This window comes from Rhinolophus hipposideros (assembly GCF_964194185.1).
Source record: "Rhinolophus hipposideros genome assembly, chromosome: 13".
Taxonomy (NCBI): Eukaryota; Metazoa; Chordata; class Mammalia; order Chiroptera; family Rhinolophidae; genus Rhinolophus; species Rhinolophus hipposideros.
Window position 1 is genome coordinate 32,098,293 of NC_138059.1, and position 27,858 is coordinate 32,126,150.

The 27,858-nt window shown below is 34.4% G+C and overlaps 1 protein-coding gene across 1 annotated transcript in view; it reads left to right on the forward strand.

Annotated features, from left to right (window-relative positions):
• The window catches only part of RGS22 (regulator of G protein signaling 22), a 207,539-nt gene extending 180,288 nt beyond the window's left edge, over positions 1 to 27,251 (forward strand). The window contains exons 22-28 of the mRNA XM_081070808.1: positions 8,906 to 9,085; positions 12,643 to 12,801; positions 23,652 to 23,738; positions 25,685 to 25,778; positions 25,895 to 25,933; positions 26,247 to 26,294; positions 27,154 to 27,251. Coding sequence (XP_080926934.1) covers positions 8,906 to 9,085; positions 12,643 to 12,801; positions 23,652 to 23,738; positions 25,685 to 25,778; positions 25,895 to 25,933; positions 26,247 to 26,251 — 564 coding nt within the window. The 3' untranslated portion in view covers positions 26,252 to 26,294; positions 27,154 to 27,251. The remainder of the gene's footprint in view (positions 1 to 8,905; positions 9,086 to 12,642; positions 12,802 to 23,651; positions 23,739 to 25,684; positions 25,779 to 25,894; positions 25,934 to 26,246; positions 26,295 to 27,153) is intronic.
• Positions 27,252 to 27,858: the final 607 nt, after the last annotated feature.

Sequence of the window (27,858 nt, forward strand, 5' to 3'; positions counted from 1 at the left end):
GAGATACCACCTCACCCCAGTCAAAATGGCTATCATCAATAAATCAACAAACAATAAGTGCTGGCGTGGATGTGGAGAAAAGGGAACCCTTGTGCACTGTTGGTGGGATTGCAGATTGGTGCAGCCACTGTGGAAAGCAGTATGGAAGTATCTCAAAAATCTGAAAATGGAACTACCTTCTGATCCAGCAATTCCACTCCTAGGTATCTATCTGAAGAAATCCAAAACTCTAATTCAAAAAACTTTATGCACTCCTATGTTTATTGCAGCACTATACACGATAGCCAAGACATGGAAACAACCAAAATGCCCATCGGTAGATGATTAAGAAACTGTGGTATATTTATACAATGGAGTATTACACAGCAAAAAGAAGAAAGAAATGTTACCATTTACAACAACATGGATGGACCTAGAGAACACTATGTTAAGTAAAATAAGTCAGACAGAGAAAGACAAATACCATCTGATCTCACTTATATGTGGAATCTAAAGAAAAGGATAAGTGAATGAACTAATCAGAAACAGTTTTGGAGACCTAAAGGAAAAATTGAGGGTTGCTTGATGGGAGGGGGTTGGAGATAAGAGGGAAGGTGAGGGGATTAGAAAACAGTCAGTAACCACAAGATGGCTATGGGGTTTTGAAAATTAATTTAAGGAATGTAATCAATAGTGTTGTAAAGATTTTGTAGGGTATCCGATGGACACCTGTCTCATTAGGGAGACCACCTCAGGGATGATGTAGATGCCTGATCACTGCACTGTACACCTGAAGCTGAACAATAATGAATGTCAACTATAAGTTTGTCTGCATGTATGTGTTTGTGTGTGTATTTGTATGTACTTACAAGAAGTGGAGTACAGCTTTAGGAATAGGAATAGGAATAGAGACAGTGGAAATGTAATGCCTCTGTGCGATGTCATAGTGATAGTGGATGGGGGGAGGGGTCTTCACAGTGTGAGGAATATAAATGATAAACATCTAAGTATTACTTTGTCTTGTGCACCTGAAACTAATTTTAAAAAAAATCCAGGAAGTGATCCAAAAAGAAAATAGTTTTCCATGTTAGAGCTTACAGTGTCATGGGAGGGACAGAAAAGTGTAGACAAGGCAATTATAATGGTGTGATTAGTGCATTGGTGGAAGAAGCACAGGATGCAATGGACATCTCTCCTGGACTGATGAAGTCACAGAAAGCTTACTAGAGGAAAGTGTGCTTAAACTGAGACTTTAATGATGGGTCAAAGTTAACTAGGCTAATGGTATAGTGAGGTAGAGCAATTAGAAAACAAAAATTAATTCTGATTCTAAATTATATCCCTTCACTCTCAAAATTAAGACTGTATAACTTCACAAATTTTTATTTCACAAGGCTTACTTATTTTTTATATTTATAAACCTGGTTCACCAAATAATTATATATGATAACCTCACTAGTAATGGCAAAAAATAAAAATAAAAAATATTTTTGGTGACATACCAAACGTGTGGTATATAATAGGCATTTTTTTTTGAGGATGCTAAATTGAGTTTTAAAAAATGCTGCTAGTGGAAAAAAAATGGCGGCTGAGGTGAGCCTCTGTAGCGCTCCCTTGGAATTTATAACAAATCAGACAAAATAACTCCACAAAGGATTCCCTGCACAGCAGACAGGCAAGACGAAGAGGCCCAGTACTGAATTCACCTCCAGGTGGGTGAATCCCGCGAGCGGGGGAGGAGGGAGAGGAGAAGTGCAGAGATAGAGCCGCGCAGGCACAGGACACAGACCTAGCTCAGTGCTCGGAGCCCACTGCATCCCGGAACTACCGCAGCTGCGGGAGAGGGAAGGACTCGGACTGCTAGGGCTCCGCTTACGGCCCACAGGGCTGAGGGGACAGCATATAACACGGCTGAACCCAACACTCATGGCAGAGACCTCGGAGCAAAGACTGAGGGAAGAGGGCTGAAATCGGTGGTTTAAGCCTTCACTGCCTAGCGGAGAACCGAAGCCTTAGGCACGGAGACTAGCCACCAACCCCTCCTTACCCTCCCAGAGCTCGCCCCGCCCCCACCTGCCCGGTGCTAGAAGCGATAAAGTAGCAGTGTCAGATCTAAGGACAGAATATTTGCTGCTCTGAGAACTGTGGACTGCAGACACAGATTCACAGCTCAACTAGTTCTGGCAAAGGGGAGGGAGCTGTGGAAGCAGGACTGGCTGTGGTGGTGGTCGCCACCATTGCTCTGGACCACCTCTCACAACTCACCCCGCCCCTGGCCCCACCTATCTGGGCGGATCCCTGCAGGAGTAAACAGAACTGCTGAAACATACGGGCTCTGAATCTGGTGCAGAAAGAGCTTGGAACTTCAAAAGCTCTTCGCATACCTATCAACCTGTTGCAGAAGCCACTCGTGTAGATGTCTAGAAAGAGAAATAGTAAATCAGTGATTGCCATGAATAACCAAGGCAACAAGATAGCTCAAAAAAAGTAAAAAGTCTCCAGAAAAGGAACTTAAAGATACGGAAATATGTGACTTAAATGACAGAGAATTCAAGATTGCAATTCTGAAAAAACTGAACGAGATGCAAGAAAACACAGAAAGGCAGTTTAATGAACTCAGAAACACAATCAAAGAACACCATGAGCATTTTACAAAAGAGATTGAAATTTTGAAAAAGAACCAAATAGAATTTCTGGAGATTAAGAACTCAATAGAAGAAATTAACAATAAAATATCCAGCTTAGTTAGTAGAGTTGACCAGATGGAGGAAAGAATCAGTGACATCGAAGATAGGAACCTGGAATTTACACAGATGGAAGAAGAAAGAGAATTGAGACTTAAAAGAAATGAAAGAACTCTACAAGAACTTTCTGACTCCATCAGAAAGAGCAATATAAGAATAATGGGCATGGGCCGGCCCGGTGGCTCAGGCGGTTAGAGCTCCATGCTCCTAACTCCTAAGGCTGCCGGTTCGATTCCCACATGGGCCAGTGGGCTCTCAACAACAAAACAAACAAACAAACAAACAAAAAACTTGGATTTAAAAAAAAAAAAAAGAATAATGGGCATACCAGGAGGAGAAGAAAGAGAGAAGGGAACAGAGAATATATTCAAACAAATCGTTGATGAGAACTTCCCAAACTTGTGGAAAGAACTGGATCCTTGAATCCAAGAAGCAAATAGAAGACCTAATTGCCTCAAACCCAAAAGGCCTTCACCAAGGGACATTGTATTGAAGCTGTCCAAAATCAATGACAAAGAAAGAATCCTCAAGGCAGCCAGGGAAAAGAGGACAGTAACTTACAAAGGAAAGCCCATTAGATTATCATCAGATTTTTCAGCAGAAACTCTACAAGCTAGGAGGGAATGGAACCAAATATTCAAACTATTGAAAGAGAGAAATTATGAGCCAAGAATAATATATCCAGCAAAGATATCCTTTAGATATGAAGGAGGAATAAAGACCTTTCCAGACATACAGAAGCTGAGGGAATTTTCTAATACACGACCTGCACTACAAGAAATACTAAAGGAGGCTATTAGACCACCATCAACAAGGACAACTTGTGGCAACCAAAACATAAAAAGGGGAGAGTAAAGGCCTGAACTGGAATATGGGAATAGAGACAGTAAGCATGCTGAAAACTGGAAGACTCTAAATATCAAACTTTCTTTTACATTAACTTAAGGGTAACCACTCAAAAAACATCCAGAACTGAAATATATACTGTAATAAAAGAAGAAACAGAGGGAAACATCATAGAATACCACCACACAGAAATAATAGACAACAACAAAAAGACAAAGAAACAATGCAGACACATCCTTACCAGAAAACTAAAGATAGAATGACAGGAGATCCTCACATATCAATAATCACCCTAAATGTAAATGGACTGAACTCACCAATAAAGAGACACAGAGTAGCAGATTGGATAAAAAAACTAAACCCAACGGTATGCTGTCTACAAGAGACACATCTCAGCTACAAGGACAAGCATAGACTCAAAGTGAAAGGGTGGAAATTGACACTCCAAGCAAATGGTATCCAGAGAAAATCAGGTGTAGCCATAATGATATCAGATGAAACAGACTTCAGGGTGAAAAAGATAACAAGAGACAAAGATGGATGTTTCATAATGGTAAAGGGGACTATACAACAAGAAGACATAACAGTCATCAATGTTTATGCCCCCAATCAGGGAGCACCGAAATATACCAAGCAACTATAACAGAACTAAAGGGAGAAATTGACCAAAACACAATTATACTAGGGGACTTAAATACATCATTGACAGCTATGGATAGATCATCCAAACAGAAAATAAATAACGAAATAGCAGCCCTAAATGACACATTAGATGAAATGGACATCATTGACATACAGAGAGGACCTCATCCAAAACATCAGACTATACATTCTTTTCTACTGTACATGGAACATTCTCAAGGATAGACCATAGATTGGGACATAAAATCAGCCTCAGCAAACTTAAGAAGATTGAAATCATACCACGCATATTCTCTGATCACAAGGCTTTGAAATTGGATATCAACTGCAAAAAGAAAGCAGGAAAAAACACAAATACTAAGAGATTAAACAACATACTTTTAAAGAACGACTAGGTCAAAGAAGAAATTAGAGGAGAGATCAAAAAATACATAGAAACAAATGGCAATGAAAATACATCCTATCAAAATTTTTAGGATGCAGCGAAAGCAATTTTAAGAGCGAAATTTGTAATATTACAGGCCTATCTCAAGAAACAAGAAAAATCCCAAACAAATAACCTCATGTTACACCTTAAAGAACTAGAAAAAGAAGAACAAGTGAAACCCAAGGTCAGCAGAAGAAAGGAAATAACAAAGATCAGAGCAGAACTAAATGACATAGAGAACAAAAAGAAATAGAAAAAATTAATGTGACAAAGAGCTGGTTCTTTGAAAACATTAACAAAATTGACAAACCCTTGGCTAGACTCACTAAGATAAAAAGAGAAGACACTAATTAACAAAATCAGAAATGAAAAAGGGGAAGTTATCACGGACACCACAGAAATACAAAGGATTATCCAAAAATACTATGAAGGACTATATGCCACCAAATTCAATAACCTAGAAGAAATGGACAAGTTCTTAGAAACATATAGCCTTCCAAGGCTGAATCATGAAGAACTGGAAAATCTAAACAGGCTGATCACCAGTAACAAAATTGAATTAGTCATGAAAAACCTTCCCAAAATCAATAGTCCTGGACCAGATGGCTTCACTAGGGAATTCTACCAAACCTTCAAAGAGGATCTAATACCAATTCTGCTCAAACTCTTCCAACAAATTGAAGAAGAGACAGTACTCCCTAACTCATTTTATGAGGCCAACATTATCCAGATACCAAAACCTGGTAACGACAGCACCAAAAAAAGAAAACTGCAGACCAATATCTCTGATGAATACAGATGCTAAAATCCTAAACAAAATTCTAGCAAATCGAATACAACAACGCATTAAAAAGATTATTCATCACGACCAAGTGGGGTTCATCCCCGGAGCACAAGGATGGTTCAACATTCGCAAATCCATCAATGTGATACATCACATAAACAAAATAAAGGACAAAAATCATATGATTCTATCAATTGATGCAGAAAAAGCGTGTGATAAGATACAACATCCGTTTATGATTAAAACACTTAATAAAATTGGTATTGAAGGAAAATACCTCAACATAATAAAGGCCATATACGACAAGCCCTCAGCTAATCTCATAATTAATGGTGAAAAGCTGAAGCCCTTTGCTCTACGTTCAGGAACATGACAAGGTTGTCCGCTATCACCTCTGCTTTTCAACATAGTGTTGGAAGTCCTTGCCAGAGCAATCAGGCAAGAGAAAAAAATAAAAGGCATCCAAATTGGGAATGAAGAAGTTAAATTGTCACTCTTTGCAGATGACATGATGCTATATATAGAAAATCCTAAAGACTCCACCAAAAAGCTGTTAGAAACAATCAATGAATACAGTAAAGTTGCTGGCTACAAAATCAATGTACAAAAGTCCATTGCTTTCCTATATACCAACAATGAAATCTCAGAAAAAGAAATAGAAAAAACAATTCCTTTTGCAATTACAGCAAAAAGAATAAATTGCCTAGGAATAAACTTAACCAAGGATGTGAAGGATTTATATGCTGAACACTATAAGACATTTTTGAAAGAAATTGAAGAAGACACAAAGAAATGGAAAGACATTCCATGCTCATGGATTGGAAGAATCAACATAGTTAAAAGGGCCATATTACCCAAAGCCATATACAGATTTAATGCAATCCCCATCAAAATCCCAATGGCATTTTTTTAAAGAAATAGAACAAAAAATCATCAGATTTGTTCGGAACCACAAAAGACCCCGAATAGCCCAACCAATATTAAAAAAGAAGAACAATACTGGAGGCATCACACTCCCTGATTTTTGCTTGTATTACAGGGCTACAATAATCAAAACAGCATGGTATTGGCAGAAAAACAGACACATAGACCAATGGAATAGAATTGAGAACCCAGAAATAAAACCATATAAATATGGACAGATAATTTTTGACAAAGAAGCTAAAAACATACAATGGAGGAAAGCCAGCCTCTTCAATAAATAGTGCTGGCAGAATTGGATAGCTACGTGCAAAAGAATGAAACTGGACTGCTATCTGTCACCATGTACCAAAATTAATTCAAAATGGATCAAAGACTTAAGCATAAGACCTGACACAATAAACTGCATAGAAGAAAACATAGGTACTAAACTTATGGACCTTGGGTTCAAAGAGCATTTTATGAATTTGACTTCAAGGCAGTGGAAGTAAAAACTAAAATAAACGAATGGGATTATATGAAACTGAAAAGCTTCTGCACAGCAAAAGAAACTATTGACAAAATAATGAGGCAACCAACTGAATGGGAGAAGATTTTTGCAAACAGTGCCTCTAATAAGGGTCTAATATCCAAAATATACAAGGAACTCATGAAACTGAACAACAAAAAAACAAACAACCCAAATGAAAAATGGACAGAGGACCTGAAGAGACATTTCTCCAAAGAGGATATACAAATGGCAAATAGACATATGAAAAAATGCTCCACATCGCTAATCATCAGAGAAATGCAAATGAAAACCACAATGAGATATCACCTCACCCCAGTCAGAATGGCTTTCATCAACAAGACAAATAGTAACAAGTGTTGGAGAGGCTGTGGAGAAAAAGGAACCCTCATACACTGTTGGTGGGAATGCAGACTGGTGTAGCCGCTATGGAAGGCAGTGTGGAGGTTCCTCAAGAAATTACGAATAGAATTACCATATGACCCAGCAATCGCTCTCCTGGGTATCTACCCCAAAAATATAAAAGCATTTCTCTATAGAGACACGTGTACTCCAGTGTTCATTGCAGCATGTTACGGTGGCCAAGACATGGAAACAACCAAAATGTCCTTCGATAGATGAATGGATAAAGAAGTTGTGGTATATATACACAATGGAATACTATTCGGCATTAAGGAAAGATGATATAGGAGCATTTGTGACAACATGGATGGATCTTGAGAGTATAATGCTAAGTGAAATAAGTCAGACAGAAAAAGCAGAGAGCCCTATTATTTCACTGATATATGGTATATAAACCAAAAACAACAAAAGAACAAGACAAACAAATGAGAAAGAAAAACTCATAGACACAGACAATAGTTTAGTGGTTACCAGAGGGTAAGGGGGTTGGGGGGGAGATGAGGGTAAGGGGGATCAAATATATGGTGATGGAAGGAGAACTGACTCTGGGTGGTGAACACACAGTGGGATTTATAGATGATGTAATACAGAATTGTACACCTGAAATCTATATAAATTTAGTAACAATTTTCACCCCAATAAATTTAATTTAAAAAAATGCTAATTGTTGTCTCAATGTAACATATCAAGTTTTTTTACATAAAACTTTTGCCAAACTGTTTGTGAAGATTTATATGGCAAGTTCTAGAATTTTCCTAATAGTGTCCATAAGAGTTATTATAATGCCCACATATAGTGAGTACTTAATAAATTTTGACTCATTTCCTAGAATTATAACTTTTCAAATTTGTGTGCTTTCTAGTGATTTAGAGAACAATATCTCTGACAAAGAAATGCTATAATTCAAGCTAAGCTACCTCTTTATTTTAAAAAACGATAGCCCACCTCTGTAACATAAAACTGGGTCTTTTTAAAATACGAACATTATTTTTAAATTCTTTAGCAGTAAAGAGGATATTGTAATAGGTTAATGGAAAAAATATACATAGTAAGAGATGCACACTGACACACCCATTACCACCAGCATTCCATTTATATAGCTAGCCGTTTTGAGCCTAAATCCCCTTGGTGTTGAAGCAGTTATGGTTGAGAGAGATTTTGTATCCACCTGTAAGTTGTGTTAGGTGCCTGTTTTCAGGGCTTTCCTAGAACCCTGTGTTTACTTTTATCATATCATTTATTAATGATCTCAAATTGAAGTAACGTGTTCTCATGCTTCTCCAGTTAAGATTGAGCCTTTAAATGGCAGGTGCTTTATCTTGGTGCTTAGCTCACTGTCTGGCATATAGCAGGTTCTCAACATAAATTTGTTAAATGGGTCAAGATAGACACTAGATGTGTTTCTTTGCCAAGGAGAAGAAGCAATAAGGATTAAATGAAACCTATATTTACGTAAGGTATATTCATCAAAGTTGAGTTCCTCAAACCCAAGAGAAATAGAAGCTATGATTTTTTGGTAGACTTGGCAGGTGCCAGTGCCTTCTTGACATGAAATTAAATTGAATATATTAGCTGAAAGACGTATTGACACAATTCTATAAAGCGTTCTAGTAATACATTAATCATATGTTCTGTCTTTCCTCCTTGTCCAGGACTTGTGTCATTCTCATTGTGATGAGTCCATTATCCAGAAGAAGATCATGACTATTATCAATTGCTTTATTAATTCCAGTATTCCCCCAGCTTTACAAATTGACATTCCATTAGAGCAAGCCCAGAAGATTATTGAACACAGGAAGGAGTTAGGACCATATGTATTTAGAGAGGCACAGGTAAGAGATCAGGGCGTATTGGTAAGCATATTTTAAAACAGATTGATAGTCTAGATATTCTTTTAAAACTTTTGCATTATTCATATTTGGCAAAGTTGCAATCCTTCTAATACTGGTATTTATTCCATTTAATTAGAAAAATCTTTGCATATGCCACAGAACATAAGAAACTAGTAACTGACATTTTGTTGTTGATAATACACAGCAAATAAAATTAAATGCTGTACTTTGACTTTCCACGGTTGTCATTTGTTTTCTAATTTATAAAACTCTAGCTAATTCCTCCTTCCTTTCCCACCATTCTTATTTTCTTCTAAAATATCTGCTACCACAAAAATGTGTGAAGTATGTGCGCCTCAAGATTTGTGTATTTTTAAAGATTGGAATATTCACATAGCTCATAAAATAAGTGAGAGGAGATTTAAGTACCTGACCAACATAAAGTACACAACCTCATGAAAGGAAAATCATGCCTGTTAACCTGCTCAAGTTACTTCTTTTTTAAGATAAATAATAGAAAACAGTGATTTGGTGAACATAATTTATTTGCATTTTGAAAAGCCTTTTAGTGATGTTGTTCCTGAAAAATGATTAAGAAAAATAAATTATAATAGAGGTAATAGAGAAGGCCATGTCATGATTTAAGTGATATGAAACAGAGATTTAGAGTATGACTGCCCGTGAGCATAGAGAAAGGCCATTATTCCTTAACATTCATTTGTGAGCCAGCTGTGTTCTAAGTCCCCTAAGGAACTGAAAGTGGACTCACAATCCAAATTATGCATTAAAATAGGCAGAAATATAGAGGAATGATTGAGGATGTGCTAGAGAGAAATAGAGAAAACATGGTGCCAGAATTGTAGCATCTGTTAATGAAAAGATCTTAGAGATCACTTAGCCTAGCTTCGGTCTTCTGATAACCAGGCCAGGGTTTGCCCATCTAAAAATCAAAGACCTTAAGTCTGATGGTGAATGTCTGGAGCTGATTACACTGGTTGGTTCTGCCACACTGTCCAGGGATTGTAGCAGTGAACTTTATTGGAATATTCTAGTTTCTGCCTTCTACCTGATTTCCTAAAATAGAGTCCTAGGCATATCTTAAATATGAATTTTGGAGTATCAGAAAATAAGAGAATATTTATTTAGAAGCCTTATTCCACCAAATCTATTATTTCTCCTGTGTTTCCTAAGCAAGGTCAGAGAATCGCATCACCTCCTAACCAGGTGTAAAGCCAGAGAGCTTGTTGCCCTCTTCATGTCTTCCCTCTCCTTCATTCCCTTACCCCCATATCTTCAGTCCCTTTGTCTCCTTGTTATCTTTCTTTCTATCTATATATTTTTCTCCAACTGCATGCCACTACCTCAGTGCTGATCTGCAACCTCTCACATTGATTACCCAAATTCCCTGTCATTAGACTCTCTCAGAACCATTCAACTCACTGCAGACAGAACCGTCTTTTTCAAAATATGTATCTGATCATGTCACTTCTCTGCTTTCAATTTCAGTTACTCCCCATTGTCCTCAGAATGAAGACCATACTTCTTCCTACATATCTCTCTAACCACATCTCTTACCATTCCCTGCCATCTTTCTCGCAGTCTTACTGAAATATTTGTAGTTCCATAACGGGGCCTTATTCTCTTCCCTCTTGAGCTTTCTTCAATATCATCTTTTCTTCCTTGTTCTTTTATAATAACTTTTATTACACAAAATTGAAAATGACTATTCTCATGCCTGACTTTCCTTTTCCTGTAAGGTATTTGAGGGCAGGGACTGTTTCTTATTTTCCTTTGTGACCTGAATGCCTGGCATAGAAGAAGCACTCAATAACAGTTTTTGAACATGTGAATGAATGGTATAAAAAGAGATCTGTCACAACAGAAAGGAGTAAGATCAAACTGGAAATGAGGGCAAGTTGAGCAAAATGGCTAAATAGTAAATTAAAAATTGTTGGCTGTTTTAATATTATCAGTGTAGGCGATGCCTACTCCCCACCTGCTCCCCTAATAGCTTGAAAGTTCTCATCACTCAGCCCAAGTTCTCATCACTGGACCTTTTTACTCATATAAAGCCATTGTCCATTTGCTGGCAGTGAACAAAGTAGATCTGTATTTATTAAAATATTTTCTTACCCACAGTTTGATTATCTTTTAAAGTTCTGCAGGTATATGGTAATTTTCATGAATAACATGTATATTATTAACCTAAAATCTTAATTGCAGCTTTTAGGACTAGAGCAGTTTTATATTTGCCTTTGAAAAATTGTCTTAATCCAGTGACTTTTACTGGAATGCCTTCTAGATGGAAAGAAATATGTTTGAGAGTTGGGAATAACTCCAGTTTTGGAGAGATAACTGAGAAGTAGTGTCAATAGTTGGTAAACAGAGGAGGAGGAGTAGTTAAGTTTAAGACGTTCATATAAAAACTACCATGATCTCTGGACATTGGAGCAGGGGATTACTTCATTAAATGCATGAGAAATGAATGAAAAAACTAAATTAAAAGCATGCATTTTGTCAAATAAAGTATCTCTAACTTTTCTGTTCACAATCCCAAGAGGTTACAGAATTCGGTGACAAAGTTGTATTTTAAAAGGAGTAAATAATTTTAGAATTACTACTAATATCCGTATACAGAAAAGAGGAGTAATGAAATATACTAATTCAGGCCTCTGTTGATCACTGCAGCATTTACTTTTTTAAAATTCCTCTTTTCCTCTGAAGAGTTGGCTTGGCGCCTAATGGGATGGTTCATTTTTCTCCAGGGCATTAGGGAAAGGCCATTCCTAGCAACAAGATGTTGGACTGATCTGATGTGGCAAGTCCTACCTTCTTGGAAGTAATGTATGCCTCTGGAACTAATGGAAAAACTTGGCATGGGAATTTGAGCAACAATTCTTATCTCTATAAATATCACAATTAATCACTTACTGTAGAGTGTCCTCATGGAAAGCATTTGTCCAGGATACCACTCTGCTTTTTAAATGTTACTTTTCTTGCTCGCACATAAAAGAGAGATTGTATCATTTAAAAGTTACTCAAGATTTATTCTTAGATCTGCAGCTTTGTTTAAGAGCTTTTCCAGAGGCAAAATGGTATTTCCTTTCTCTAAAAGAAAGAAAGGGGAGGGGTGGAAAGGAGTTCCCCTTGATGAACTGAATATTTGGAATACTTGCATAAAACAGCAGAGTGTGTGGCAGATCAACTAGTATATGTTTTAAAAGAAAACATAAATTTCTTATTTAAAAAGACCTAATGGATTCTTTATTAATACAATCAATTGGTTAGGTAAACATAAAGGATAAAGTGACTTTTAAGTGTATGTAAGTGTATGTTTTTTTTTTTTTAAAGAAAGATTTCTCATTGGTAGTAAAAAACATTGATGATAAGCATGTGCTGAGCTAAACTATACCAAGATGTCTGGAGACAATAAGTTGGAGGAAACATGCTGTGCATTAAAGATAGAATAGTTAATCCATTATTATGGTGAATTAGAGTTTAAATTGATACATTTGTATAAAATTGTAATCTGAGACATACTTTGTTTTTTTATACAGATGACAATTTTTGGGGTTCTGTTTAAATTTTGGCCTCAGTTTTGTGAGTTTAGGAAGAACTTAACTGATGAAAAAATTATGAGTGCTTTAGAGAGAAGACAAGACTATTATAAGCAGAAGAAAAAATTGGCAGTCATAGAAGATGAAAAATTTGCAAAGGTGAGACAAGACTCATTTGGGGTTTAATCAGACTTTTAAAAGATATGTGATATTTGTGAATTTATAGAAGAATTTGGACTAGAGAAAAATACAGAAAAGTTATAGAAAACAGATTTCAGTGGGTTTTAAGCCTTCAATTGGAGGTTTCAGACTTGGTTTTGAACTTGAAATTTATTTCAAAGGTCATCTCTTCTATGTGAAGGCCTCCTTGACACTCTCCTAGGCAACTCAAGCAACACATCCTCACTGTAATCACATTCCTATTTCTTTTGTAAAATGCTTTATATTTTCTTGTGAATGAATTTTTTCATCTGTCATCCTCACTGGATTGACATCCTCAAGGATAGTATCTGTCTTATTCATCTGTGTCTCTTAAGCACTTATACCAATGTCCAACACATGCTCAATTATTAATCATTGTTTACTAAATACATCAGGAATGAATGAATGAATGAAATAATATGTACTGGGGGCAGCATTTTCAGTATTATATTGGTACATTGACTGAAATTTATAAATATGAATCATGGATTGTTCAGTCTGCTTATTTGTTAGTCTATCTACTCATTCATCCATTCATCTCTCTCTAATGTCTATATTTTCTTTGACATGAAAAGGGGTAAGTGCTCTCCAATAATATATTTTGTCTTATTTGTAAGCTTATGCCTATTCTATTTTTTAAAATAAATTTAAAAGATGTCAACAGAAGACTGTCCAAACCTGTAGAAAAATTTTTATGAGTTTATTAGAGTTTATTTGAGCCAAATAGAGGATACTCCTGGAAGCAAGATCTTAACAGACTGAGAAAAATGCTTTGGAGAATAGCAGTTTGCAATTTCTTTATGCATTTGGAATTAAGGAGGGAAGATCAGGAAGATTACTTGGAGGTGGATGAAATCAAGGTGGGGATTGGACTACAGAATAGTTAACAAGATTATGTGTTCTCTTTAGGGTGGTTATGCTTCTGAGGGGTCTGAAAAAGAGGCATTTCAAAGGCATGTTAACCTAGATGCACAAAAACAATGGACAGGGCTTGTTTAAGGCAAAGATAAACCTTTTACTCAAGTTATATGACTGCCCATCATGACCTTTCCTAGTTATGAATTTATGATCAGATCACTGTGTGAGGTTACTTTCAGTTAGGTTTATTACAATGCCCCTTTTTCGTCCCCAAAGATACTGAAAAATACAAAAGTATATATTGAACATTTATATTTGCACAGTCAAAATAAACACTCTTAACATTTTTGCTTCATTTGCTTTTTTTCTTAAGAAATAAAATATTGCAGAAAGAGTAAACTCTCTTAACCCTAGCCCTGAGTTCCATTACCTTCCCCATCCCTAAGAGCAGCTCTTAAGTTTAAGATATGTTATTCCATCTCTTTTTAAAGGTAGTGTTTTATACATGTGTTATGAATTCATAATCAATACAGAGGACTATTTTTTTATGTATTTTAACTTACATAAATGGTACCATATTTTATTAGTCTGTTTGGGTTACCATAACATAATACCATGACTGGTGGCTTAAACAACAGAAATTCATTTTCTCACAGTTCTGGAGGCTAAAGCCCAACATAAAGATGCCAGCTGACTCAATTTTTGATGAGAGCTCTCTTCCTGGTTTTTAGATAACCACCTTCTCCCTGTGTCCTCACAAGGTTGGGAGAAAAAGACCTGTCTCTCTCTTGCTCTCTCTCGTGTCTCTCTCTCTCTCTGTCTCTTTTCCTCTTCTTATAAGACCACAGTCCCTTTGGATTAGGACTCCACCCTTATGACCTAATTTTAACTTAGTGACCTCTGATAGACCCTATCTCCAGATACAGTCACGCTGGAAGTTAGGGCTTTAATATATGAATTTAGGGGGGACACAATTCTGCCCATAGTACATAGTGTGCAACATGTCTTTCTACATTTTGCATACTCTTTCATCACATGAATACATATACTAATTTTATTTAACTATTTTTCTATTGTTGGGTATTTGTTTCTTGTTTTCAACTTTACAAACAACCCTTTGGACAACATTCCAGTAAATGTCTCCATATTCATAAGTAAAAATTTTTTGGAATTGCTGAGTAATGGAGTATATGGGTTTTTAGTAGAGTAGGTGCTACCATTTTTTTTCCCTGTGAATGTGTCAGTTTATATTTCTACCAACAGTATATAAGAATGCTGTTTTTGCCCACTTGGTCGTCCTCATTTGGTATGTTCAGACTTTGAAATTTTTGCCAATCTGATAATGGAAAATAGTATTCATCATGATAATGCATTTATTTACATTTTTCTAATCATTAGTAAGGTGGGACTACTTTTCACATGTTAACTGACTATTTGGATATTTTGAGCAGGATTGTAATGAACCTATAGATCAGTTTGGGGAGAATTGATATCATAACAGTATTGTGTCTTCCAATCCATGAACACAGTATAGCTATTTAATTCTTTACTTTCTCAGCAGTGACTTGTAGTTTTTTATGACAGGTCTTGAATGTATTTTGTAAAATTTATTCCAAAGTATTTCATCTTCAAAAAAATACTGTTGCTATGAAATTTTTTAACTTTCAAATTCCAAATGTTTCTTTAGAAAAAATTTATTTTGAAATAATTAATATTCACAAGCAGTTAGTGAATATTAATAGTACAGAAGGCCCATGTACACAGTTTTCCTCAATGGCTACATCTTCCAATAGTAAAAATAGGAAACTGACATTAGTACAAGGTGTATGAGGTATGATCAAAAGATACAGTGAATGTTTAAATAAAAAAATTTATTACAATAAAAGACACATTGCCATTAATCCCTCTCAAAATACTCCCCCTCGCATCAAACACATTTATTCCATCATTCTTGCCACTTTCTGAAGCAGTTCTGGAAGTCCTCTTTTGTTAATGTCTTTAGTTGCGCTGTCGTGGCTGCTTTGATCTCCTGAATCAATTCAAAACATTTACCTTTCATGGTCATTTTGACTTTGGAGAAGAGCCAGAAGTTGCACAGTGCCATATCTGGTAAGTAAGGTGTATGAAGACACACCGTAATATCTTTATTTGACAAAAATTGCTGTACCAGAAGCAATATGTGACATGGAGCGTTGTCATGGTGGAGAATGAAGTAAAGACACTCACAAAAGAGGACTTCCAGAACTGCTTCAGAAAGTGGCAAGAACAATGGGATAAGTGTGTTTGAAGTGAGGGGGGTATTTTAAGGGGGATTAATGGCAATGTGTCTTTTACTGTAAGAATTTTTAAAATTTTGAACATTCACCGTATCTTTTGATCACACCTCGTATAGTTCTATGGCATTTTATTGCATGTGTAGGTTCAAGTAACCAACACTGCATTCAAGATAAACCACAAATATCTCCCTTGTGACTGCAAGTCATTTCTACCCAATTATCCCTAATGTCTGGCAGCCAGGAATCTGTTCCCTATTTCTATAATTTTGTCATGTTGAGAATATTATGTAAATGGAATTACACAGGATGTGACTTTGAGACTGGCTTTTTTCACTCAACATAAATGCCCTTGAGATCCATCCAGGTTTTTGTGTATATCCATAGTTTGTCTTCTTTATTGCTGAGTAGCGTTCTATGGTACATCCGTACCACAGTTTAACTCTTCACTCATTGAAGGATATTTGAGTTGTTTCCCGTTCAGGATTATTACAATAAAATATTAATATAGTTACTCCTGCTTGCTTTTTGTTGTTGTTTGGGTACTTTTATTTAATAACAGCTTTATTGAAATTTAATTCACATATCATAAAACTCACACCTTTAAAGTGTACAATTTTGTGGTTTTCATATATTCACAAAGTCATGCAACCATCACTACTACTTAATTTTAGAATGTTTTCATCACCCCAAAGAGGAACTCTATACCCATTAGCAGTCACTTGCTGTTCCTTCCTCCCTCCAGCCCCTGGAAGCCACTAATCTACTTTCTATATTTGGACATTTCATATAAATGAAGTCATACAATAGCAGTCTTTTGTGACTGGCTTCTTTCACTTAGTGTAATATTTTCAAAGCCCATCTATATTGGAGCATTTATCAGTACTTCATTGTTTTTTGTGGCTAAGTAATATTCCACTGTATGGCTATACTACATTTAGTTTATCTGTTCATCAGTTGATGTACATTTGGGTTGTTTCCTCTTTATAGCTACTATGAATAATCTGCTGTGCACATTCTTGTACAATTTTATCTGTGGACATATGTTTTCATTTTTCTTGGGATCTAGAAGTTGAATTTTTGGCTCATATGGTAACTATATGTTTAACCTTTTGAGGAACTGCCAAACTTCTCCTAAGCTGCAGAACCAGCCTGCTCTCCTTTGATGTTTGCATGCTACTATATCTTTTTCCATTCCTTTACTTTACTGCCTATATCATTATTTTTGAATTACACTTCCTGTAAATAGCAGGTAATTGGCTTATTTTTTAAAATCTACTCTGCAATCTCTGTCTTTTAATTGCTATATTTAGTCTATTTATCTTTAATGTAATCATTGGTATGTTAGTTCTTAAGTATGCCATTATATTTTTTGTTGTGTTTGTTCCCTTTGTTTTTCATTTTTTTCTGTTTCTTTTGTCTTGCATTCTTGTGGATTACTTGAACATTCCTTAGAGTTTCATTTTGGTGTATCTTTGTTTAGATGTTCTGGTTGTTGCTTTAGATATTGCTTTATACATACATAACTTACTACAGTCTATTAATGTTGACAATTTATCAGGTTGAGTAAAGACTAGAAACTACTTCCCGCTAAGGTACTTTCCCCTCACCTGTTTATAATTATGTTAAATATTTCCTCAACATATATTGAGAACCACATCAGACAATTTAATAATTTTTGCTTTACCATCAAACATAAATTTGGAAACTCAAGAGGAGAAAAGTCTATTATACTTACCCATATTTTTGCTCTTTTCATTTTCTTCCTTCCTGATGTTCCAATATTTATTATTTTAGCCTTTCTTCTCTCTTTAGGTAAGGCTATTCTTTTTCACTTACTGCTTTCAATATATGTTTTTTTGTCTTTAGTTTTTAAAATTTTGATTATGATATGTCTTATGTTGGTTTCATTGGGTTTATTCTGTTTGAAGATTACTCAGGTTCTTGAGCCTGTAGGTTTATGTATTTTGCCAACTTTGGGGGGTGGTTATATAAATATTATGTATGTATATGTACACTTTCTTTCTGATCCATTATGATTTATATACGTATTATATATTATTTATATACATATATGGGTCAGAAAGTAAGTGTATATATGTGTGTGTGTACACATGAATGTCGGACAATTAAGTTCGCGAACTTTCAACCGTGTTCTCACACCATGGAAAGTTCGCGAACTTAATAGTCCAACTTCGTATATATACCAGGGGTGCCAAAAAAATGTGTACAAGTGGACACTTTGGTCAACGTTGCTCAAGCAGTAGTTTGCCATAATCAGAAGTCTGAATGCTGATATTAACCACTTTGAGCACCTCTTGTAATTGCAGAAGTCAAACATGACTGGAATTCATCTTTTGTTATTGGTATATATTGAGTATTACAATTTTAATACTTAAAATGTGCATACATTATTTTGGCACTCTGTATATATGATGTATGTAAATCTCTATCTATCTATCTATCTATCTATCTATCTATCTATCTATCTATCTATCTCTCTATCTCTCTATCTCTCTATCTATCTATCTATCTATCTATCTATCTATCTATCTATCTATCTATCTATCTCTCTATCTCTCTATCTCTCTATCTCTCTATCTATCTATCTATCTATCTATCTATCTATCTATCTGTCTATCTATCATCATCTATCTATTCAGTCAAATCTCTTCTCCCTTAGACACCTTTTAGCTTCATTTTTGAGAAAGTTTGGCTTTTTCTTCAATCTTTTTTTAAGTTCAGTTAACTGTCATTTTACATTTTCTTTTTTATCTTTATTTTTTGTTTGTTTGTCCTGAGTTTCTGGATTTATGATTTGAACATATATGCAAATGTTACTATAGGAATATTTAATTCATTTTGAGCTTCTATGTTATAATTTTCCTTGGATTTATGATTGGATTTCTTGGAGAGTAGTGTTATCAACTAAAATGTTGGAGTTCTTATTTTCTTATAATGGTTTTATATGGCTATCACTTGTCATTTTGAAATGTCTTTCATTTTCCTCAACTGCCAATTTTAGGGATCTGGAACAGCCAAAACTTGTCATTATAGATGGGCGTGCAAATTGATAGTCACTTTGGAAAACTATTTGACTTTATCTAGTAAATTAAAAGATGCTCATAGCCTTCAACTTAGCAAATCTACTTGTATATACATACATATGTCCTAGACCAATGCACGGACACATATATCAGGAGACACATACATGGTTTATAGCCAGCATGTTTTCAATACCCCAAAATAGGAAGCTATTCAAATGTCTATTAATAGGAGATTGGATAAATAAATTCATATAGTAGAATACTGTGTTCTGATGCAAATCAAATAAACTATAACAAGAATAATAAACATGGATGAATATCAGGGATATGACATTGGGTAGGAGAGTTGCAAAAGAATAGAACCAGTTCATTCTATTTATATAAAGCTCAAAATCATACAAAACCAAGTAATAAAAATGTGGTAAACTATAAGAAAAAAGAATTGTTACAAAATTCAGTAAAGTGATTAGCTTTGTGGGCAGGTGGAGATAGATGATTGGATCGGGGAGTAATACAAAGGGGAACAAAGGTATTGATAACATGTATTTCTTAAGCTTTAGTGATATTGTTATTCATGTCTTATGAGTGTGTTATAAATATTTTTGTATGTTTTTAATATTCAATAACATTTTTGTATGAATGATGGTACAAAAAATTAGATCAGACTTTCAGAAGCTTATCTTTGGTGATGTGTTGTATAATCTGGAGGTTGAGGGTATTTCCAGTATAGAGTGGGACTCAAGGAAGATGTAGGAGCCAGAAAATAGGAGGCGGTGCCTACAAAATCTTCCTTCTGAGTTTTCCAATGTGTCTTCACATATTTTTGTTGATGTATTATGGAGCAAATTCATACTTATATATATGTGTGTGTGTGTGTGTGTGTGTATATATATATATGTATATATATATATGTATATATATATATGAAATGTTATTAAAGTTAAATGTAATTATTTTTGGATTATTTATTTTAAAAATTTACACAGTTATTTCCCTTCCAGTGGTTTAGGTGATAAATGATAGATAAAATAATACCAAATCTGAATTTTTCCCCCTACTATGCACCTGGCCCAATTTACCGTGTTTTTCCGAAAATAAGACCTAGCCGGACAATCAGCTCTAATGCATCTTTTGGAGCAAAAATTAATATAAGACCTGGTCTTATTTTACTATAATATAAAACCGGGTATAACATAATATATTATATAATATAATATAATATAATATAATATAATATAATATAATATAATATAATATAATATAATATACCTGGTCTTATTTTACTATAAAAATATAATATAATATAATATAATACCGGGTCTTATATTCATTTTTGCTTCAAAAGATGCATTACAGCTGATTGTCTGGCTAGGTCTTATTTTTGAGGAAACACGGTATATAATCTGACAAGGAACAGAGTTCACTAAATTAAAATCCTCACATCTACCTTATACAGTGCCTTGAGGCAAGTCCATATCCTGCTGATCTGCATGAACGTGATCCCAAGTTGGAAGGCTCAGGAAGTAAAGATACTTGGATTTAATGAAGAAGAAAAAAAGAGATGTTGTCTAATTTATGTATGCTTGTAGCTCTTTTCTGATTGCATCTGTGGCATGTGAATAATTTCACCAATCCTAAGAGTCTCACATGAGTTTGCTGTATTTTCTACAAATGTGGCCTAAATAATCTCTCAACAGGATTAGAAAGGATTCATTCTAAACCTTTTCTTATTTCTTTGACTAGACCTTTATTGATCATCCATTACATATTGATCCCTACTGCATTAGCTAAGTATATGAATATAGTGTAAGGGTAGATAGACACATATATACACTTAACTATAAATTACATAAACAAAAATAGCTAAGATCACAGAAAATGAGCAATTAACTATTTTGGGGGAAAAGGTGAAGGACCTCATAGAAAAAGAAAATGTGTGGCAATCTTAAAAGTAGGATATAATAAAATGGTTCTAAATATATATTTATTGAATAAATGAATATAGAAGTGTGGAGGATATAAAGATCTCTTACTGTACCATAAATTCTGAGGAAGAGCTTCACAGCTTTCTAAGTGTAGTCCCAAATATTTTCAGTTTGCTTAGATATATCGTAAATATATTGCCTGAAACAAAAGTTGGAACAGGTGGTGTGATGAGAATATAGAAAATCTTAAATTACTACTTCTCCAGAAAATCCAGGATGTATGTTTATATCATCAATATTGTACATTGTTTATGGAAGTGCAAAATGATCTTCTCATCTGTTCATATCTGTCACCCTGTTAGTTGGTAACTGCTAACAGGGTGAGATACAAATATTGACAATTGAAAAGCAGCATTTTTATAGGGCAAATAATCCTAAAAGAATTCTACTTTTGAATATTCTTATTCTGTGCAATAAACATTGGTATATTATTAGTAAATGCAAATTTCACACAATCATTTATTTTAACATGGAAAATATAAGGTAAGGAAGACCGATAGAGAACAAGATGTTTATTCCAGTATTTTATTATCAATGAAGACATAGGAAATGTTGTAGAAAATGAAAATATGAAACCCATGATTTTTTTGTAACATAAAAATGTATACTCTGAAAAAAAATCAGTTACAGTTAAAAACATTGGATTTCCCTAGGTAACCATGGGCATGACTCTTAACTCTCTTAACCCCAATTCCACCTAGCATCTAATAGTAATAATATTAATCTCACTTGATTTGAGATGGATTAATTGAAATGATATGTATAAAAGACCACGTAAGCTATTCTACTATACAATTGTAAGGTATTATTTGATATAAGACAGAATAGTATAGTGGACAGAACTGTAGTCTCTAGAGTCAGACTGCCTGGTTTTGAATCCTGACCTTTCCATTCATTTATTCTAGTATCATAGGCAAACCACTTCACTTCCCCAAACTTCATTTTTTCAGTAAAATAGAGTTAGTAATAGAATTTACATCACAGGGTTGGATTAAAAATACATGGGAAGAACAATGTATATCATAAATTAAATGTTAGTTATTATCTTATTAATATTGTAGCAGTATTGTCCTTTATAGCAAAACAACTAATATCAAATATATCCTCTATCTCTTATCCTTATAAAGGAATCAAATGGAACTCGGTAATTTGAAGATTATAATGGGAGAAAGAATATCTCTTTAAAACTTTGATCTAGTTAAATATCATCTAGTTTAATATTAAGTACTTAAAATGAACAGCGGCAAATTCATTAAGAAAGGATCAGTGACTCAACTAAATAAATATTTTAAACTTTTAAATGGCAAAAATGAACAAGGTTAAATGACAAATTAGGAAAACATAAAATGTATGATGTAAGTAAGTTATAAAAATAAATAATAAAAAAGAAATACTTTTTACAGAAAATTGGGCAATTCACAAAGGAAATACAAATGATTAAAAGTATTAAAAGTTGTTCATCCTCACTGGTAACCCAAAAACATGCATACTGGCAAAGAAGAAAATACCCAGTGTTGGTTGAGGGTGTTTGAGAGAGTTACAAACTCATGTGTTATTGGAGAAATTGTAAAATGGTACTTTGTTTCTGAAGGACAGTTTCACAACATATATTGTTTAAAGTGTACATTCTTTTTAATCCAACTAATAAAGTTCCAGAAATTTATTCTAAAGGAAAGAATTGGAAAAATGCACCAAGATGTATGTACACTGCATCATTTTAATAGTAAAAAATTTTAAATTACCTAAATTTCTAATAGCGAGCATTGATTAAATTATGGTATCTCATTGTGCTTTTTATTTGCATTTCTCTAATGATTAGTGAGGTTGAGCATTTTTTCATATGTCTGTTTCCCATCTGTATGTCCTTTTTAGAAAAATGTCTCTTCATGTCCTCTGCCCATTTTTTAATTGGGTTTTTTGCGGGTTTTTTTTTTTTGGAGTTGAGTTGAGTGCGTTTTGTATAAATTTGGGATATTAACCCCTTCTCGGATATATCATTGGCAAATGTCTTCTTCCATTCAGTAGGATCCCTTTTTGTTTTATTGATGGTTTCCTTTGCTGTGAAAAACCTTTTTAGTCTGATGTAATCCACATGTTTATTTTTTCTTATTTCCCTTGTGCGAGGGGATATATCAGTAAAAATCTTACTCCAGGTAATGTCTGTAAAGTTTCTTTCTATATTTTCTTCTAGGAATTTTATGGTATCAGATCTTACATTTAAGTCTTTAATCCATTTTGAATTTATTGTTGTATATGGTGTAAGGAAGTGGTCCAGCTTCATTTTTTTGGCATATGTCTGTCCAGGTTTCCCAGCACCATTTATTGAATAGACTGTCTTTACCCCATCGTACATTCTTGCTTCCATTGTCGTAGATTAAATGTGTAGTGGTTTTTCTTGAATGCTAGAATTTAGGGGTGATTTTTACCTTCTACTCATTTATTTTAATATTTTTATATTAGTATGAAAGAAAACTAAAGATCAAAATGTAGATGATGTCATGTTAGTAATACTGACTTGATAAAGCCTCAGGGGTGATGCTCAACACAAAATATTTTTTCATATGATATTATGACTCCTTAATGAGAAGCTTATATTAATATAGCATTACCCTTTTTGGAAATAATTTAATTTACTATAATTACAGGATGGAATCAAACTCTATCCTAGCACTTCGGGAACAGCTGCTTTAGTCAGTGGCTCAGTTTTAGGCCTGCAAGCATATGGCCGACAGGTAAGCAAGAAAGAAATCACAGATATTACTTCCTTTATAGAACACTGGATAGTGGAATAGCAGCTCAGTCATTTTACAGTAGTAGTGTTTGTTTGAAAGTGAGGCTAAAATTATAATATTAGCAGAGGTTGGAAGTGACTTTCCTTGAGCTTTCAGAGAACATTAAAATTTCAGCTGATCTGGGACAATATAATCAAGGAAAATAATTTCTTGATACATATAAAGAAGATTTAAGAGATAGAAGTTGAAATCACTATCTTACTGGAAAAGGGAGAATAAGATAAATAACAAGATAGACTATATATAGGTTGATATATTCTTGGGTCAAGGAAAGAAAGAAGAATGTCAATGGTTAGTCTCAATTTTTCAGTTCTTTGAAGTGGTCGTAAAATTGGCCAGTTATGTGACCATCAACTAATACATTTATAGTTATGTTTAGATTTACAGTTATAATTTGTACATTACTATCACTTCCCTGAAATTTCATAAGTTTAATTTATGTCCATTCAAATGACTTCTATTGAAAATGTTTGCATCTTAAATAATACTAGCTTGAGAAACAATCTTTTTGGTATTTAGGAATATCAAATAAGTTCAGCTACCCAACTAGAAGCTTTCATTGAGAGAAGAGAAATGTCCAATTTTGTGGAACCATAGATTGAAAAAGATATATCTATAAACAAACAAAAATTCATAAACACAGAAAAGAGTATAGTGGTTAACAGAGGGAAACAGACAGAAGAGGAGGGAAATAGAAAAGGGTAAAAAAGTTCAAATAATGGTGATGGAAGGAGATTTGACTCTGGATGGCGAACATACAGGGCAATATACAAATGATGTATTATAGGATTGTACACTTGAAACTTATATAATTTTATTAACCAACGTCACCCCAATAAATTTAATAAAAAAGTAAAAGAAATTGTAAAAATTAAAAATGAAACCGAGACTGTTTTATAGTTTTAAAAAGGTGTATCTAAAAGCGCATGATACCTAATAATGACACTTGGAAGTACATTCATTAGCATTAAATTTTAGAAACGTGGTGTAAAAGTAAAAGGGGAAATGTGGAAATAGAGATACCAGGTTTCTAATTTTTACTTTGATACTTACAAGTCAGTATTACCTTGAAGTCTGAAATAAATAACTTAATCTCCTTTGAGCCTGTTTCCCTATATGTTAGAAAGAGAAAGGGAGAGAGAAAGAGATGATGATGATGATGGTGATGATGAGATGCTCTCATATATCTCAAGATTAGAAACTAAAAAGCTTTTGGAAACCAAAGAAATTTTATAAATATAAATGACTATTATTATTGCTATTTAATGTATACATGTTAAATTACAATAGCAATTGGTAAAATAATAATTAAAAAACCCTGCCATTTAGTAAGTGTGGAATTCTCTGTATATGCATTAGTTTAAGATAGATTATGCACACTGAATAATTATAGTGAATCCAGATGCAAAACTAGCCCCCACAAAATCTTGAATCTTTCCTTAGCACCTAAACTCATATTCAAATTGAATATACAAAGGTGACCGAATAGCTATAAGAAATCTATAAAGCATTTGTTTTATAAATGTCTTTATAAAGACATTGTTTCACTGAGAAATAGTACATCATCATCCTCATTTTCCACCCGCCCTCCTAACCTGGAGTGACATGATTTAAAATTTTAGGTCAGGGTTATAGAAAAAGTTACCTTTACTTTATCACAAATATTATTAAAACAGTATAAGGTAGATTGATAACAATTTGTGATACCCAATAAAAGGTTAAATGGATAAGTTCTACTTGTGAAAATTCATATAATTATAAATTTATATATGCATGTTTTATTATATTTAAAAGTTTAATGAAGGCCCTGATACAAGTCATTTTAACATCAGTTTATTTTCTAGGGCAAATATTTCCAAAACTCACTTTGAAAATTGTTTTTCTAGCCAATCTGGTGCTATTCGAAGTATATAGAAGCATTAGAACAGGAAAGGATTCTTCTTAAAATTCAAGAAGAACTAGAAAAGAAGTTATTTGCAGGTAAGTTTTGCCTTTTGCTTACTAGGTTGTTTTGTTATGTTCCATCACAGGTTAACTTTAGAGGACTTTGCTGATGATTACTTCACTATTTTCTTATTTCTCTTATTTTTGTGCAGGCACATCATCTTTTATAAATGTTAGGCCTACTAGTTCAGGTATGTCTTTCAAAAATACCATATCTTCCCACAATGTTCAGCATGAGTTTTTAGTGATAGTCTGTCTTCAGATCTTTCTTCCTTATTGTTAGAGTTCCGCCTCTCACCTGGCCATGTAGCGGGCAGGAAAACATGAGGACTAACTTCCTCCCAAATGATCTGACTCCACAAGTTAGGAGAATTTCCATGTATGTGTGTGTGTGTGTGTGTGTGTGTGTGTGTGTGTGTGTCCTGTTTTTCTCTTTCTGTCTGTTTTTTCTCTACTGAGAAGGAAAGACTAAGACATATACCTAACACTTCGTCCCGTTTCCAGAATGACAGCACTCATGTGACTCTATACCCTGTTGCTGATAGGTGCAAGGTAAGTCATAAACTGAAATTTATTCAGTTCCATCCATGCCCCTCTAACATACACACTCATGTACTTTCGCAGCTACACAGATGTACACACACAAAATATACACACACATGCACACCGAACATACACACACACCACTAACAAATTGGTAGTTAGCAGCGCTTTGCTTCCTTTCTGAATGACACAATTTCTTGAAAAGGAACACCTCTGGGGAATGATCATTGTTACCTCTATTTACTCCTTATGTATTCTTCTCTTCCACAAACAACATGCATGGAAGCACGGACTCTAGTTCAGTTTCTCAAGTTTCCAAGCTGCTTTTTCCCAAGTTAGGAATATAAGAAGGAACTGAAAATAAAGAACTGAAGATCAAGCCAGGGTCTTTCGCCCATACAGATATTGATGTGTTTATACAGTTTTGATTGGATACAAATGTTAGAGTGTAACTATGCCCTTACAATGTAAAATGCGAGTATAATGTAGTATATGTCTAACTCATTGACCCGATACTGGAAGAGTCCAGGAAAAGTCCCCTTTCTCTTATCTTATGTCTTACAACTTACCTTTTTATTTCTCAAAATCCTTAGTTTTCTGATTTGGGGGAGGGTTTGATGAGAAGAACTTTGTGTTCCAAGACTGCTCATTTTTTTCTCTTCTGGTTTATCCTAGCCCTTGCATCTTTCACTCAGTTCCCCACCTGTTAGTCCAACCTTACAGTGCCCCCAACATTTAGAGTATGCTGACATATATGTTAATTTTTTATCCATAAAACTCTATGTGAGGTGGGGTTTTTTGGGGTTTGTTTTGGATTTATATTTTCTATAGCTACTTATGTTTTCAACCATTTGTTTTTCTTTTGCAGGAATTCTTTAAGCCAAATTTAACTGACATGGAAGCTGAAGTGATTTTCTTTTTTTTTGGATGATCTGCATTAGAGCAAGCCTACCATTTAAATAAAGTTCGGCTTGTTTTACTCCCACAGTTTAAAAATTACAGCTATTCTGTACACATGACATACAGACTATAAAATTTTTAAAAACTTATTTAGAATAAAACTACTTCTATCCAGGTTAGGAAAATCAAAATAGTTTTCTTATCACATTATGTTTCTTAAGGAAATATAATGTTATGCTCCTCAAGAAATCTTTCAACAAGATTTTTGAGCATTTATTGTATTTGGTTAGCAGATACAGTCATCAGGTGCTTAGGAAACTAATATTCCTAGCAATAAATTGGCCCAACACATGAAGGGAAGAGCCTTCCCTACCCCATCCCTATACCCAACTCTAAAGCAGTGGTTTTCAAACTTTAGTGTGCATAAGACTCACTTGTGGCATTTGCTAACAATGCAGATTCCTGGGCTCACTCTCTGACAATCTAATTCAGTAGTTCTTGGGCAGGACCCAGACATCTTCCTCTTTAATAGACATTCCAGGTGATTCTGATGCAGCTGGTCCACAGGCCACCTTTTGTGATAAACAGCTAGGATAGCAAGAGAAGAGCCTTAAAAGGTAAAGGCTGTAAGTGGAGTTGCACTTGTAGCAGAGAGAACCCAGATATATATGTA